Consider the following 15721-nt stretch of genomic DNA (forward strand, 5'->3'; position numbering starts at 1 on the left):
CCTGCTCAGCTCTGCTCTCGTAGGAAGTCGGTTCCAGAACACCTTCCATAGAAAGAGAGCAACCCTCGGATGAAGTCCGGACCTCCAAATCCAGGTGCAGTTCGGCCCCGGCTCATGCCCTGGCTGAATGGCGCGCGTGATGTCTCCCAACCTGACACTGGCCTGGTTCGAGGTGCCCCACACCCTGACATCTGGCCCCCCACATCCTGGTAACGGGAGGGATCGGATCCTCGCAGCTAGGTGTACCCCGAACAATAGCCTGAGTCTAGCCTCATCCCATACTGCCCCTCCTGGTACAAGAAGATCGCACACCCGTAACCCCTCAACTGCCTCTGTGTCAAACATAGTTGGCCAGCGGCTCAGGGCCAAGGAGTCCACCCATGAGTCGCTAGCCACATCAATACTCCGGCCGTCGCCAATCAGAACCCTGATGTGTGCCGATACTGACGGCAGGTGCCTCCCGATCTCACGCCACATGAAGGAGACTCGGCGGCCCCGCTGTGCCACCCCTGAAGCCCCTCGGCCATATCTGGCTGCCATCACCTGACTCCAGAGGCCGTGTGGCTCTAAGATGAACCGAGCCGCATGCCGAGCAATGAAAGCATCGCGCCTCTCAATAAGGGACTGCACTCCCAGCCCGCCCTCACTAATGGGGCGGCAAACCTGCTCCCAGGCAACCAGGTGCACTCCGTGACCTCCACCGTATGACCCCCACAGGAAATCCCTAAGAAGGCGCTCGATCCTTAACAGGATCGTCTTGGGAACCACTGTGTTGGCCATGAGATAAACCGGTAGAGATCCCAGCACTGCCCTGACCAGTGTCACTCTCCCCATCATGGATAATGAGGATGCCCTCCATCCCTCCAGCCTGCTCTGGACTCGCTGTACCAAACCGGAGCACTCTGCCACCCGCAATCTCCGGCCAGAGATAGGCACGCCTAGGTAGGTAAGCGTCCCTTCCTGCTCCGGTATCTGGAGGATCCCTCTAATCTCCTGTCTGACTCCGCTCTCTGTGCTGGGGCTGAAGGAGATGGTAGATTTGGAAAAATTCACTCTCTGGCCGGATGCCGCGCAGTATGCCGCCACCACCCTGCGAAGGACCCGAGCCTCTGTAGTCTTTGCCCTAGCCAGAAGAAGACAGTCGTCAGCAAAAAGTAAATGTGTGATAGGGCGAGCCCTCGTGGCTGGGGTGTAGGCCTCCAGCTCACGGCTGGCGCACACTCTCTGCAAAGACCGAGATAAGATATCAGCACAGATAATAAACAAGTAAGGGGATAAGGGACATCCCTGCCGTAGCCCTATAGAGGACTCAAAGTAAGGTGACGGTGTGCCGTTGACCAAGATAGAGAACTTTGGCCCCCGAACACACCCCATAACCCAGCCAATCCACTGCCTGGGGAAGCCGTAAGCCTCCAACGCCTGCTGAAGAAAGCTCCACCTGATCCTGTCGTAAGCCCGTTCCATATCCAGCTTGACTGCCATCAGACTGTGCCGCTTCGATGCGCGTCGGAGATCCCACATCATTTTCTGGGCCAACATAACATTATGAGAAATATTTCTGCCAGCCACAAAGGCCCCCTGCTCCTGGCTAATGATACCAGGCAGGAGGGGCTTCATTCTGCCTACCATAATTCTTGCGACAACCTTGTATAGGGTTGTGCACAAGCTGATGGGCCTAAAGTGACAAGGTTCAGCCGCATTTTGGCATTTAGGTATTAGCGTGATGAAGGTGGCCTTCCAGTCCTCAGGCATAGCTGCCTGGGCAAAAAAACACTGGATAGCCTCCACCACCGCTAGTCGGATAATACCCCAATACTGCCGAAAGAAGAACGGGGGAAAACCCTCAGGTCCCGGGGCCTTGTCTGCGGCCAAGGCCCATACTGCCTCCTGTACCTCCTGTGCTGACACTGGCCAGGTCAGGAGTACGCTCTCAGAATCACCAATACCCACGTCCGCCGTCAGAGGAGGGTCCCCATCACTGGCCTCCTCATCCTCCGTCCACCTAGTACGAAAAAAATCGAGTAAGACCTGCCGGATGGCAGGCTCACCCTCCACTCGATGTCCAGACCCAGCTCGCAGAGAGTGGATCATGCTCCTCTGTCTCCGGATAACCGTCGACCGATGAAAGAACCTAGTGTTACGATCACCTTCACTTACCCACTGCACCCGAGATTTCTGTCGCCAGAATATCTCATGCTGCCGTAGTAGCGAGTGGTGAGTCGCAAGGAGTCCCCGGAGATCAGCCATATCGTCCTCCGGAAGCACGCCTCCCAAGTCTTCCTTCCTCTGCAGCTCAGCGATCGAAGTCTCAACCCCCTCCAATCGCCGAAAGATATTGCCCACAACCTCATAATTCCACCGGCGAAGGCGCCGTTTAGTCAGCTCAAGTTTGCGTGAGACCCGTTGCATGGCATCGCCGTGCACCGGGGCCCGCCACGCGTCGCGGACGACATCCCAGGACTGGGGGTACGACAGCCAAACCTTCTCAAAGCGGAAGGGGCTGCGATGCGTAGGGCCGGATGAGGTGGATAGCAGCAATGGGCAATGGCCTGAGGCAATCCGAGGCAAATGGCTAACCCGGCCTGTAGGGAATCGGAGGATCCAATCAGGGGACGCAAGGGCCCTATCTAATCGCTCCCAAACCCTAGCACTGCCCAGCTGATTATTGCACCAAGTAAACTGTGGTCCCGTGAACCCCAAGTCTACCAGGCCGTTCCGCGACACAAAGTCCCGAAACTCTCTCCTGTCCACTCAATCCGTAAATGCCGCGCCCCCCCGCTTCTCAGCCTCACTCTGGATACAGTTGAAATCACCAATTGCTACCGCCGGAATGCCCTGGGCGGTCAGGTTGGTGATCTCCTGCCAGAGGACTCTCCTGGCTCGGTGGTCCGTACTAGCATACACACCACACAGTACCCATGGAGCGGCGTCGGGTCGTGATATGATCATAATGACTTGTTGGGAGCAGTTGTGGAAGACATCGACTGTTGCCACAACCCGCCTCCATAAAACCAAGATGCCCCCCGACAGCCCCTGGGAATCGACTGCATAGGTCTCCCAATCCCTCTCCATGCGTCGTCTCAAGCGGCTGAGCCCATCGCCAGATAATCGGGTCTCACATAGGAAATAGATCTCCGGACTATGGACTTGTACTAATCGTTTGAAAGTAGACATAAAGGACGGCTTGGCCGCCCCCCTACAGTTCCAAGCAAGTATCATCATGGGTCACAGTCCACATAGTCGGCCTCAGACTCATCCTCCCCCAGAGTCGCAGGGCCATCCTCAGGCCCGGCACCCCGGCAATCTCGCCCCTCCTCCTCACCACCAGCTGCGGATACAACCCCCATAACTGCTGCCCTGTGCGCTGCACGGCAATAGAGTGGTCCGTACCCCCTCCTAATGGTGGTGCCTCAGCCCTGCTCCCCTTCGTGTGTGGGATGGGGTGGTCCCCCACCACACACCCACCTGGGGTGGCATCCTCCCGCACTCCCGCAGCCGGGGGGGGGTGGGTGGGCCAAAGCGGAAGACTCCATCCGGGCCACCCCCAGGGTCCACGAAAGCATCCCACGGTCGCGGCTCGCTCGGCACACCCACCATGGGGTGGTCCTGGCCGTCGGCCTGCGAGAACCCCAGACCTACCGCCAGCTCCTGGCGTGGTGGGGTGAACTGGAAGGGCCCCGCTGGTGCCACAGGTCCCCCAGCCATGGTCAGCTCGTCCTGGGCCAAGGGAGACAGGTCAGCCAGATCCCCCGCACCCAAGGCTGGCTGGGCAGAGTCCCGTGGGCCCCCACCAGCCAGATCCTGGGTCGCCTGGGCCTCCGTACCAGCTCCAAGGCCCGAAACTAGCAAGGCCTGCGGCCCCAGAGCAAATTGGGCCCGCGGGCCCTGCTGTTCCAAGGGATTTGCGGCCCACTCACCGAGAGAGGCCCCAGCATCGGGCGCGCCCTCAACAGTGGGCGCGCCCGCGACAACAGGCGCGGACCCGGTGCAGGGCGCGCCCGCGACAACGGGCGTGGACCCGGTGCAGGGCGCGCCCGCAGTCGGCAGCGCGCCTCCTGCGCCTGGCGCGCCGTTGGCGCAGGGCGCGCCGATCAAGTGGGCCGGCCCACGGCCGCGGCGCCCAGCCCGCTGGGCCCGTGCGCGCTGGGCCTGCCCCGTATTTTGGGCGAACAGGCCTGGGCCGCCATGTGGGCCAAGGCCCGCTAGGGGCCTGGGCCGTTTTTGATTTTGGGCCCGGGCCACGACCGCCCCGTTGGGCCCAGGGTCGGCCCGCGGGGGGGCCGGGTCAACCGAGACGACCGGGTCGACCCGCCGGCTTGGCCCCGGTTCGACCGAGTCGGGTCCCGGGTTGTCGGCCAAAGGAAACCAGACGGCCCCTATTAGGGCGGCCGGGACCGGCCTGTCCCCCCCACTGGCCAGCGGCGACCGGCGGCGCGCGACTTTCGTTGGCTTCTGCCAACCGTCGGTGTCCGCCGGTGATGCCGGCGAGGTCGGGTTGACCGCAGGGGGTGGCGACCGGGTCGATGATGGCCCAGGCCCCTTATCGGGCCCGATCGTCTCCCCCGGTCACGGCGGAGGGTTCTCCCGTGGAACTCTCCGCCGTGTCGCCACCATCCAAGGGCCGTACACTGGCCCTTGGTTCTCCTCCTCAGTGTCCGGAGGCGTCCGGTCTGTCCCGCCCCCAGGGTCCTCCGCTCCCGAGGTCGGGCTGCCCGCGGCTCGGCCAGTCGCCGGAGAACGGCATGCGGCGGCGTCCGCATGATCCATGCGTCCACACCGGGGGCAGATCGCCGGCACATTTTCGAAGACGAAGGGCTGCCAGCGCACCCTCGTCATTCCCTGGATCAGCACCCCTGGCAACAGCGGCGCCGTGGTGTCGATAGCCACCTTTACACGGGCAAAACCCATGGCCCCTTGTTGCTCTGTGACTTCGTCCACCGCGATCGGCCGGCCCGCCTTAGCCGCAATGTGGAGGATGGTCGAGGTCGACCAATACTCCGGCGGAAGGCAGGGAGGATGGTCGAGGTCGACCAATACTCCGGCGGAAGGCAGGGCAGGCGAAGCCAAACTAGCGCCGTCTTCACCGTGTCGGCGTCCGGCTCAAAATCCGGGACCCATGGGCTCATGGCGAGGAGCTGCCCCGCCACCACCCACGGGCCCTCGCTCAGGGCTCGGTCCCGGTCCTCCGTCGACCGAAACCGGAGGGCGAGGTGGTCGTCCGCGAGCGGGACAGCCACCACGTCTTTCAATTTTGCCCGGGCGGCCACGTCTTTGGCCACCCACTCCGCCGGGATGCGGCGGCCGAAACTGCGCGCCACCAGTGCGCGCCCCTCCCATTTCAGCCGGGCCGCCGCTATCGGCTCCTCCGGTAGTCGAAGGACGTCCGGGAAGCGGCGGCTCAGCCGCTCCACCTCCGCGGCCGTGGGCCACTGAGTAACCCACGGCCCCGGCCGTGACCAAGCACCGGACTTGCCTCCGCGCCCAGGGTTGGTAAACTTACCCGGTCCTCTAGCCGCTCCCTCCGTCGTCTTCCCCAGCGGTTCCGTCGTCTTCCCCATCGGTGCCTTCCCCTTGCGATCCATGGAGTTTCCCCCAAGCCGCCCGAGGATCACCGAAAGCCGAGAAGAAACTTGCCGATCCGGGAAGGCTTGCCGAAACCAAGTTGTTGTGCTTCACACCGCCCCGCCCGCCCGCCGTGAGTGTTACACCGGACGGCCGGAGCCTCGTCGGACGCCGATAGAGACACCGCCGACTAGCCGTTAAAACTTTCTCTCTCTGTAACTGGAGCTTCTCGCTCTAACTATCCGTTACACTTGGAGCTAAAGGGATAAAAGAGCAATAAGTATACTCTTGGTCGGCTTTTATGTCGGCCTACCCGGTCCAGAAAGTACATTTATCTTCCCGGCTCCGTTATCCTGCTATATAGCCCGACAATACTCACCACTTCGTCATGTTATGACGTGGCGTCCGATTAGTGGTCAAACCACGTACATCTCACCAATCCTGTCCCGCCACGTCAGGCAGCGACGTGCCAAGCATGCCCTTCGGACTTGCAGACAGGCCAATCCCTCCCTCCCCATGGCATAATTCACGACGACGGTAGTTTGAGCGGAGGCGGAGGGAGCCGGCGAGATGGAGAGGAGGAAGAAGAGAGGCGGAGAAATCCCCAAATGCACCGCGATTTCGGCCATCGTCACCCTAATTCTAGCCGCTGTAGCTCCGGTCTCCTCCATCGACGACAAGTGCGGGGCTTGCACGGCGGTCGCGGTAGTTCCATCTCCCTGATCCGCTTAAAACCCTAGTTTTTCCCTCTCTGCTCTCCTATGTTGTAGATGAATCGGTCTTAAGTTTCCTGGGAGCTTTGTTGTTTTGGCCTCTGATACGAATCTTTTATGGCATTGGTTTTTTCTTGATAATAGCCACGAAAACAAACACTCCATTGAATGTAGGGTTGTGGGAAAGCAGGAAAGGTTGATTTAGATATGGATCTGCCTATTAAAAGCTTATCCGTTGGCTTCCTGAAGTGTTCTTGTTTAGCTGATTTTAAAAACGGTTTCTTACTATGAGAACTTAGTCTACTGATGTTCTTGTTATATGAAAGGTAAGAAATGAGAAAGATGACATATTGATGTAGAAATGGATAGCCAAGCCTGGATATTTTGATAAACAAATTTAACCGGTTGGGCTGATGCCTCAACAACTTATCCGGCCATGCTAGATCTTCAGCCTAGTATTGTTTCGACATATAACCTTATCTATTTAGTAAATCGGTTGGTGTATGATGTATTCATGGAATAAACCAAGTTCCTTTCTTCATAGATGTTGCTGGAATCTGACTCTTATGCTGAATGATTTGCAGGGTGAGCTAGAAATTGGACTTTCAAATGTAAGTTTTTTATATCCACCTTTTTAACTAATGAATTTTGTATAATTTATATCAGGAACTTATGCGATTGCCAAAACATTGCCTTACCTGTCATGGTGCTCTGTACTACTCAAAACATAGCTTTTGAATTTCATATCTTCAAGTGTATAAATTGTTCATATCTAATTATTTGTTATTAAATTGTATGCTGACCAACTGGTTTTATTATCTTTACCCAGATGATCTTAAAATTTGCTTTAAAAGTATTCAGTGGACTGAATTAAGTTGGCATTGAAATGGTATGAGGATGGTTACCCATTATGGGTATTGGTGGCATTTTTACCAGGAAAAATACCAGTTACCTGCTTATGAGTGTCAAATTATTGTAACAATTAAAAGTAAATTTTCTTGTTCTGCTGGCAACTCTTTATTTTGTACATCTGCTGCAGTGCATTGGTGGGTCCTAAAGAATTATACTTTCAGTTGTCTAGATAGACTATGATATATAAATGGATATAATTAAAAGTAACATTTTACATAGAAATATTACTGGCAATGCTTCTCTGTTCGGCCTCACTTGAACCCTGCCCTAGAATGATGCATCCAATCCCATATTACATGCAAGCCTCACATGTTCCCACCATCCCTGTGTGCATGAATGTGGGCATTACTATCCACAGATTGCTCCTGATCACCTCTATAGATTATTTAATTAGATAACACAATAGCAACTTGGACCCAATTGAATAGGCTGGCTTGATGGTTATTCTATGATGCTTGATAGATGTAACAAATATGGTGTTTCCTTTTTCCTATATAAATTCCCATTACCATTCTGACCTTTTCCAACTGTCTGTAAGTCATTTCATCCTATTTTTTGCATAGTATCCTTTCACCATTTTATGCATGTTATTAGTGGTTTCATCGTACCGATTGATTTATAATACAGTTCCAGTCAATAACTCTGTGGTTTATGCTTGCTACAGGAGAAACCAAGAAACCATTTGGACATGCGTCACCGTTTGGATTCTACAGGTCAACGTGAAGGGAAAGTCATTGATTACAGGTATCACTTCGAATAGTGAAATTTTCATTTTATTTTCATTCAGCATTTAGCCTTCCTATCTTATCATACCGGATTGTACACTGATGAGAATGCAGACGTAAATTATTTGGGCTGTCTTAACTTGCTTTAGTCCACCATACCAGTAACATGATCTGTATCACCATCTGCACCATTTTGTCTTCTTCTAACCTGATGAAAAGACACTGCCTAGATGCTGGTACCCAACTTTATTGATAATGTCTCTACTTTATTTGCACATCTATTTGGTATTCAAGGCATTAGACTAATTTCTGCTGATCATACTGTAGATGACCTTGAAGTCCGAATTCATATGAGTAATTGCAATTAAATTTTAAAAGGAGAGTTTTAGAGAAAGGCTTGTTTCAATTAAGATCTTAATCCTGAGGAAAACACTAACCTGAACTTGCATAACAAGCCACTGAGAAGAGGAAGACTGGAAAGGCAATGTAGGCCTGCAAGTACCAAACACACCATGCAGCAGCAAAGAGAACCAATGATCTAACCAATTACATACATGCATCAAGTTTTGCTACCAGAAATTTTTCACGCCAACATTTAATTCTGATGCTGCTATTAGTATTTACATGATAAGCCTTCAACAAACATTTGTATACCTATGATTTCAGTAGAGCATAATAAGCCCTCAACAAACATTTGTCTACCTATGATCTCAGTAGAGAGTAGCATGAAAAAACTCACGGTATTGCTTTTATTCCACAGTTATCTTCAATGTCTTTCTTTTAGTGGCCCAAATCATAATTTAATGCCAGTCTCAATTCACCTGTCTAGTTTTGAACTTGAGCCTCTATCAATTGTACCATTTCTTCTCTTAAAGCTTCAGTGTTTTAAAAAGCAGCAGGGGTATTTGGGCAGTCAGGATGCATTTGCAAGCATCTAGGGGGTTAGATTTTCAACTATCCAAAATTAAATAAATTATATTAAATACAGTGAAAATAACAATAATGCTAGTAATATTTTTTGGATAATTAATATCAATATTAATAACATTAACAGCTAACACTTAGTGTTTATTGTTTAGTACTTGATACTTGGTGGTGGTTTAACATAAATGAACCCCACATTCGGCCTGAATATTAGTTTGAACGTGCTTTATTCACAGAGGCCCATATAAGAATAGAGCACATATTTGGCTTCATAATGCTAAGCAGGTCATATGCAGCCACATAATACTAATTAAGCCACCCATATGGCCACATGCTACTAAATCATCTCCTTTTCGGTCCATATGTGATATGACTGTATATAGGCAATGCTGTGCAGTCAGGGAATGGCATACACTTCTGCAGCTGCAAATGCAGCCCTATGAACTGGATTTTAGAACACTGTAAAGCTTAACAATGAACCTCTTAGCACTGGAGGTAATGCAATTGAATGCTTCATCTTTTATCAGTGCCTTTATGTGCATGTTCACCTAGGAAATTAAACTATGTATCTACTAACTTATAACCTTCTTTGTTTATGTATACAAAATAGGAAAAACTGGCAAGATATATAGCTTCTTTATTAGTTTTCGGAAGTCGGAAATATGTGACTTTTCTAGGTAACCTTTGTGGTAATGAACTCAATATGACAATTCATTGAGTTGACAGTACCTCTGGTTTCAGTGTAATCAAATCGTTAACGAAAGTATTGTGTCTGAAAAGTTTGTTCTTCTATTTTTTTTTCTACTATGTTCTTTTATTTTTTCCTTTTTTTTGCGAACAATATATTTAACCTGGTGGAAGAAATCTTCAGTTTCACATCATGACTGAACCACAACTGTGTAATTTATTTTGGATTCTTAAGAAATTTCAGATGAAGATTGAAGGAGATGGGAGATATTTTGGTTCTTTGAATAATTAAATTTTATTTTAGTATTTTTCATCTCAAATTAATATGCCTTATTTAATTCTAATTTTTCTTTTCATGCTTGACCTATGTGTGGCATATTAGATATTCCAGAACTTCCTTGCTCGCATGCATTGAATTGTCATGAAATTGATTACCTTGAAAATAAATATTCTTGCCATGTTAAGCTCATTGATATGTTTTGTTGCTACATATTCCTTTTTCTTCTATTGATGCTTAGCTGATACCAAATTGCTAGTTATTCTTTCAAATAGAGTCAGTGAGCTAAGAGTCGTTGAACTTTTGGATGGACTTTGTGAAAAAATGCAAGACTACACTCTAATGAAGGTATAATTTTACATCTAACCAGATCCGTTTGCAAAGTTATTCTGTCTATAAAATTGTCCACTTAGTTTCTACTTGTCTTGCATTATTCAAATGCATATATGTTTACATTTATGTGTGTACTCACTTGTGCAAATAAGCATGGGCCTGCTCACATGCATGCATATGTGTGCTTTTATGCGACATGCATGTCGCTGTGGATGCATCTTTTTATATAGTATATTTGGTACTGCTTAGAAGCCAATGCTTAAGCATACAACTAAGAAAACTTTGATACTTGCTAATATATGATACTTTTTGGCAGTTAGATTCAGGCAAAAAAGGGTGGGTGAAAGTAAGAGATTGGGATGACCTTAAAACTGGTGAGACTTTTAAAGACTTCGTGACCATCTTTTATCCGTTGATCATTACACAGCATCTGTTGATCTTTCTCGCTCATGCATTTTTCTGGTCATGTCTACTAAGGAAATATGTGCACTTTGTACCCCAAATGCAGATATTCTTGAAAAGAGAAGTTGGTACATGGTTTTTAGGAGTATGATTAGTAATTTAATTCTCACTTCAGATTTGGCAAATCGTTCACCTAAGTAGTACTTATTCTTCAAGAAAAAAAAAAGGTACACAGTGTTCATAGGGTATTGTACTTCTTTCTGAATCATTTTACCACCTAGCCATATGGATACTTCTTAAGAGGTGAACTGCTACACAACATCTGCTGATAATAGCATGTCAGCCATCTAGCCTTTTTTAAATGCACTTCTCAAACTTGAAGACAGTCATTAAGATTGTGCTTGCAACTTGGAATTATACTGCCAATTTTTTGAGAAATAAGAAGTAGAAATATCATCACTCAATCAAGCAAAAGAAGTGTATCAAAACATTTAGGAGCTTCTGACAAGAGGGAGGAAATATGCATTCAACATGTTCATCTCAAAAATTATTGACAAAATATTTACACCTTGTGATGTCATCGTTGAATAAGACTGAAATGAAATGCAACAGAAAGAGAAAATAATTTTGCTTAAATCCATATTTACCATGAAACAGATCGATATACACAAATATTAGTGTCTGTTTCCTTTTAATTCATTTCTATTTTTCTTAGTTGCCGTTGAATATTACATTATGAATCTTGAGCCATTCCCTGAACTGATGGCTGTTTCGCTGCTCTGGAACTTACTAAAACAAATATTAAATGTAGAATCAAACAAAATGCTGTAGTGATATTCTGAGTAGTGCTTTATATCTCTAAACCGAGGTCTAGAGTACTGGTATTGCTACCTGTACTGATACTTACCTGTACTGCACAGACCAGTATCATACAATGTCATACTGACACAAGGTTTGTCTCTATGTGCTGGCACAACAAAAATTATGATACTACATATGTCAGTGCAGTAGTGGTATGGGGGCCATACCAATGCCGATTCCTTAGTAGTATAATCCAGAATAGAAGATATGCACCACTATGCACCAATAATTACATCCTTGCTCTGGACCAATTTGTCTCTGCCCTATTTGGGAAGTTAATGAGAAGGTAAGTGAGATTTCTACTTTATCTGATTCTAGTGTCCCTTGGTGTTCTGTAACATGTCTTGGTAATTAAAAATTCAATGAAGATGACTATCTCATACTCCAGTCCTTTTCCATTGTAGTGAAATTCTTAGTCATTTCTTTATGTACATGTTGGAATTATTTTTGATATTTTTATTGGCTGAACAATGGTGATTGGATAATATAGTCATACGAAAGTTACCAAATTATGGCTTTGGAGATGATGATTAATGGTTTTGCATATGATTGTTCTCACTTCTATGAAAGAACAAGTCTGTCAGAGAAATGTCTTGCTAAATGCACAATTTTTTTTGGAGACCTGGTCTTAGAGATTCTGTCTAGGAGGAAGTTAACTAGTCTGTGGTGATCCTTTAGGGCTGATTGACACTTACCAATCAATATATGTTTTCTTTCTTGGTAAGAACTTACTATCATTTTTAATATATTTTCTGAAAGATGTTTTTCCCCTTTTTGTCAGATAAGCAAGAAGCACGTGCATACTCAAAAAATCTGTCATCCTTTTGTGGAAGGTAAGATGTGCCTTCTAGTTTTATTTGTTGAATGATTCCCCGGGATCTTTTAAATTTTTTGGTTGTTTTATATATCAGATCACTAGGTCAATTTTGAGTCTGCCTGTATTGTGCATCATGTACTTTATCTGTGCTATAGTACACTTGTTTCTGAAACATCTACAGTTTGCCGGATGTCATAAGAGGGTTGATTACGAGCCCATTTTCATGAAGAACCTTTGTTTTTTAAAGTATGGTAATTTCATCCATCATTTTGCTAGAGCATTATATCTAATTAAAATTTATGTGAGCGTGTTTCCTTGAATTTTCTATTTACCTTTTCTAACCATGCCCCCCCCCCTCCAAATCACCCTAGTCTGTCCCAAACTAATGACAGTTGTTAGCTATGGAAGGTAGAGTGCTTAAGGCAATCTGTAATTGTATCACACGTTATCCTCTTGAAATGAATATATGCTTTCTATGACCATGTGAATAATTTGAATGACAAGCTTGTATTTGATCGGAGTGGACCATATGCACATTATTTTAAGCCTTGTCGGTATTTTACAAATTTTGGCAGTATCTGATACCATTTTTTATTTTACGTGCGCCAGCCATTATGCATTGAATAACGTGATAGTTCAATTATGCATTCAGGGATCCTTGTTCTACCATGTCTTCTGGTGCTAGCATAATACCATTTTTGTAGTTTATCTTACGTCTTGGTTAATGTATCAATATTAATTTGGACTGGACTTTTGTGCAACCGAACTAACGCTGCTTCATGTAGTTTACTTAAGTTCCGGTCATTATATTTAGTAACTAGTATAGTTGCCAGCTCTGCATTTTCGACAAATTCATAGTATATTCTAAATGCTGCTTTGTATTTGCATCTACATAAGGCAGTTCTTATGATTCTGTTTGCTCCTACAGCTCATATTGCATGCTGTATAATGACTGTACCATCAAGTACAATTTGAAAATTAACCTATGTTTGAATAGGCTGAGCAATTGTTTTGCATTCCTTCTCTGCTTCTATTGATTTACATTTAACATAGTTTGCTCATTGGTATAGGTTGCTGGAGGAAACAGAGGACGAGGTAAGTTAAGTTCCCATGTTATCTGATTTATTCTTGGGTTTTTCTATTCATATCTTCTCATTATATATATAAAGAGGATGATGGAGAACTATATGAGCCAACAACCTTATGGGTGACAAACAGACTACAACAGTTCCACAGAGCTATATGTTCTGAACTCTAATTGGACAATCACTTATGGACTTGGTCGACAACTGTATTATATTATATTTATTCATCTGCAACAACTGTTGTACAATGTTCCAATTATCATAATCTTAATATTCACTTTTAAAACTGTGACCTACCTCGGGAAGACTTATAGCTGGAATCTGTAGAAGTTGACTCAATTTTGTATTTCCAATATCCAATTTTTATTTAAGATAATGACATCCATTCAATTCTCACATGTAGCTTGCCGAGTGGATAAAACGGGGGTCTGTACACCCAGGAGGTGTGAGCAAGGCTCTTTGTCAAGACATTAGCAACCATTGCAGCTCTTTGAGGTACTCTTAAAATAATTTCTTGTATCATCTGCTGCTGAAAGCTCCAAATTAGATGGTTTATATGGAATTTTTCGTGAGCTGCATTATTTAAAAAAATTAATTAAAAACAAAGAGAGTCAAAGCCGATGTACAAAATTCATGCGGTGCCCAAAAAACCAAAATAAATGTTGCCTCATCAGCAGACCTGGAGGTCTACGATGATCCCATATTTAGTTCCTACCATCTCCTGGCCTGTCTCTGATGGACCCATTTATTCTCTTGTGACGAAGTTGGGGTGTTTGGAATTTTGGAGCTCAAAGAAGTATAAAGTATGCTCTGATTCTTCTCAAAGTATTTTGTTGACCATTTCCAAGTGCTGCTTTAGTTAGAATGACCAAACCCATTCTTTGAATTCCTGTAGCACATATTCTTGACTCTTCTTTGGCTCTTGCAGTGAGAATAAAGTTGTCTGAATAAACCTTTTTTTTTTTTGCATTGGATGCAGTGGTTCCTCCATGGATGATGGAGAATTATGAAGACAAAACTAACAGTCACTGAGATTTTTTACTGGAGCAACATACAAAGGGCTGGAAGCTCTAACCTGATCAATCATTCACGATCTTTGGATCCTTTTTAATATTCTTGGTGCGCATGGTCGAACCCTGTCCAGCCTAATCGAAAAATCCTCACTGGTCCTATTTAAGAACATTCTTTATTTGATCAACACAATGTTTAGACTATGTACTATGTCGTAAACTACTGTGATCTTAATCATATATACTCTGAAAAGATGAACAGGAGGGACCAAAACTATCTGGTTCGTCCTTTCTTTTGCATGCTCTCTCATCTACACGTGTTGTTAGATTACACTATCAGAATGGTTTCACGTCAAAAGTCACGAGAACGTATTGAAATGAAATAGAAACTTTGCAAACCATTCACATCTCTTTGTTTTTTTTTTTTTAAAAAAAAAATCTAGTACAGGAAAAAATCTGGAGGGTTTTGGTTTGGAATTTAATGAAATTTGGTGAAGATGAAATTCAAAAAATCAATCTCAATCTTCACATGTTTTACCAACTGGACCAGCTGACAACCTTTTGTGCCCTGCATGGTAGTTTACAACTTTTTTTTGAAGGGTCCTATCAATGTAAATTAACTACCTCAAGTAGGGACCATTTGGATGCTTGCAATTCAATTACATAACCATGGGCTGCAATTTGATTGCATGTAATTAGAATGGAAGTGTAAATACGTCCCGTTCTATTATCTTTTAATTTTATAATGTTATTATAATATTATAGTAATAATACCATAAAAATATTATAATAATATTTTAATATTTATAATATCATAATATTAGATCATATTATACTAGTAATATAGTATTATTAGTATTATCATTATATTGTTATAATAATCGAATATTAAATAAAATATGTTTATTATTATTTTGATATTAGATAATAATACCATATTAATACTATTATGATATAGTAAAAATAAATAAAAAAATATCACTTTGATAAAATAATAATAATATAAAGTATAATGATATTGCATTATAGTATGATAGTAATATATTATAATATTATAATATAATGATATAATAGTATGTAGTATTATTATAACAATATCATACTATAATAATGTAATATTATTATAATTTTATCATAATATGTTGTAATACTATAATAGTATTACTACAACATAATAAAAACAATAATAAAATATTATGATAGCGTAATAATATGTTATATTATAATAATAGTATATGATGCTTAATGGAAATGTATTATTTGCAATATGTAAAAATATTATAATATAATACCAAATATTATTATCAGAATAACCTTATAATAATATGATGGTAGTATCATAGAATGTTACAATTATTATAATGATAAAACTTGATGATATAATAATATTAATTTAGTAATAGCATTACATTA

The 15721-nt window shown here is 44.8% G+C and overlaps 1 protein-coding gene across 1 annotated transcript; it reads left to right on the top strand.

The window, feature by feature from the left end:
* The first annotated feature begins 5900 nt into the window (after nt 1–5900).
* LOC103705036 (protein canopy-1-like) lies at nt 5901–14618 on the top strand. The gene is made up of 9 exons (XM_008788618.4): nt 5901–6267; nt 6860–6886; nt 7852–7931; nt 10076–10148; nt 10450–10507; nt 12178–12229; nt 13284–13308; nt 13702–13793; nt 14278–14618. Exons 1-9 carry the CDS (start codon nt 6133–6135, stop codon nt 14306–14308), a joined length of 573 nt encoding a protein of 190 aa, XP_008786840.1. The 5' UTR covers nt 5901–6132; the 3' UTR covers nt 14309–14618.
* Nucleotides 14619–15721: the final 1103 nt, after the last annotated feature.

The sequence above is a fragment of the Phoenix dactylifera genome, chromosome 17 (assembly GCF_009389715.1).
Source record: "Phoenix dactylifera cultivar Barhee BC4 chromosome 17, palm_55x_up_171113_PBpolish2nd_filt_p, whole genome shotgun sequence".
NCBI lineage: Eukaryota > Viridiplantae > Streptophyta > Magnoliopsida > Arecales > Arecaceae > Phoenix > Phoenix dactylifera.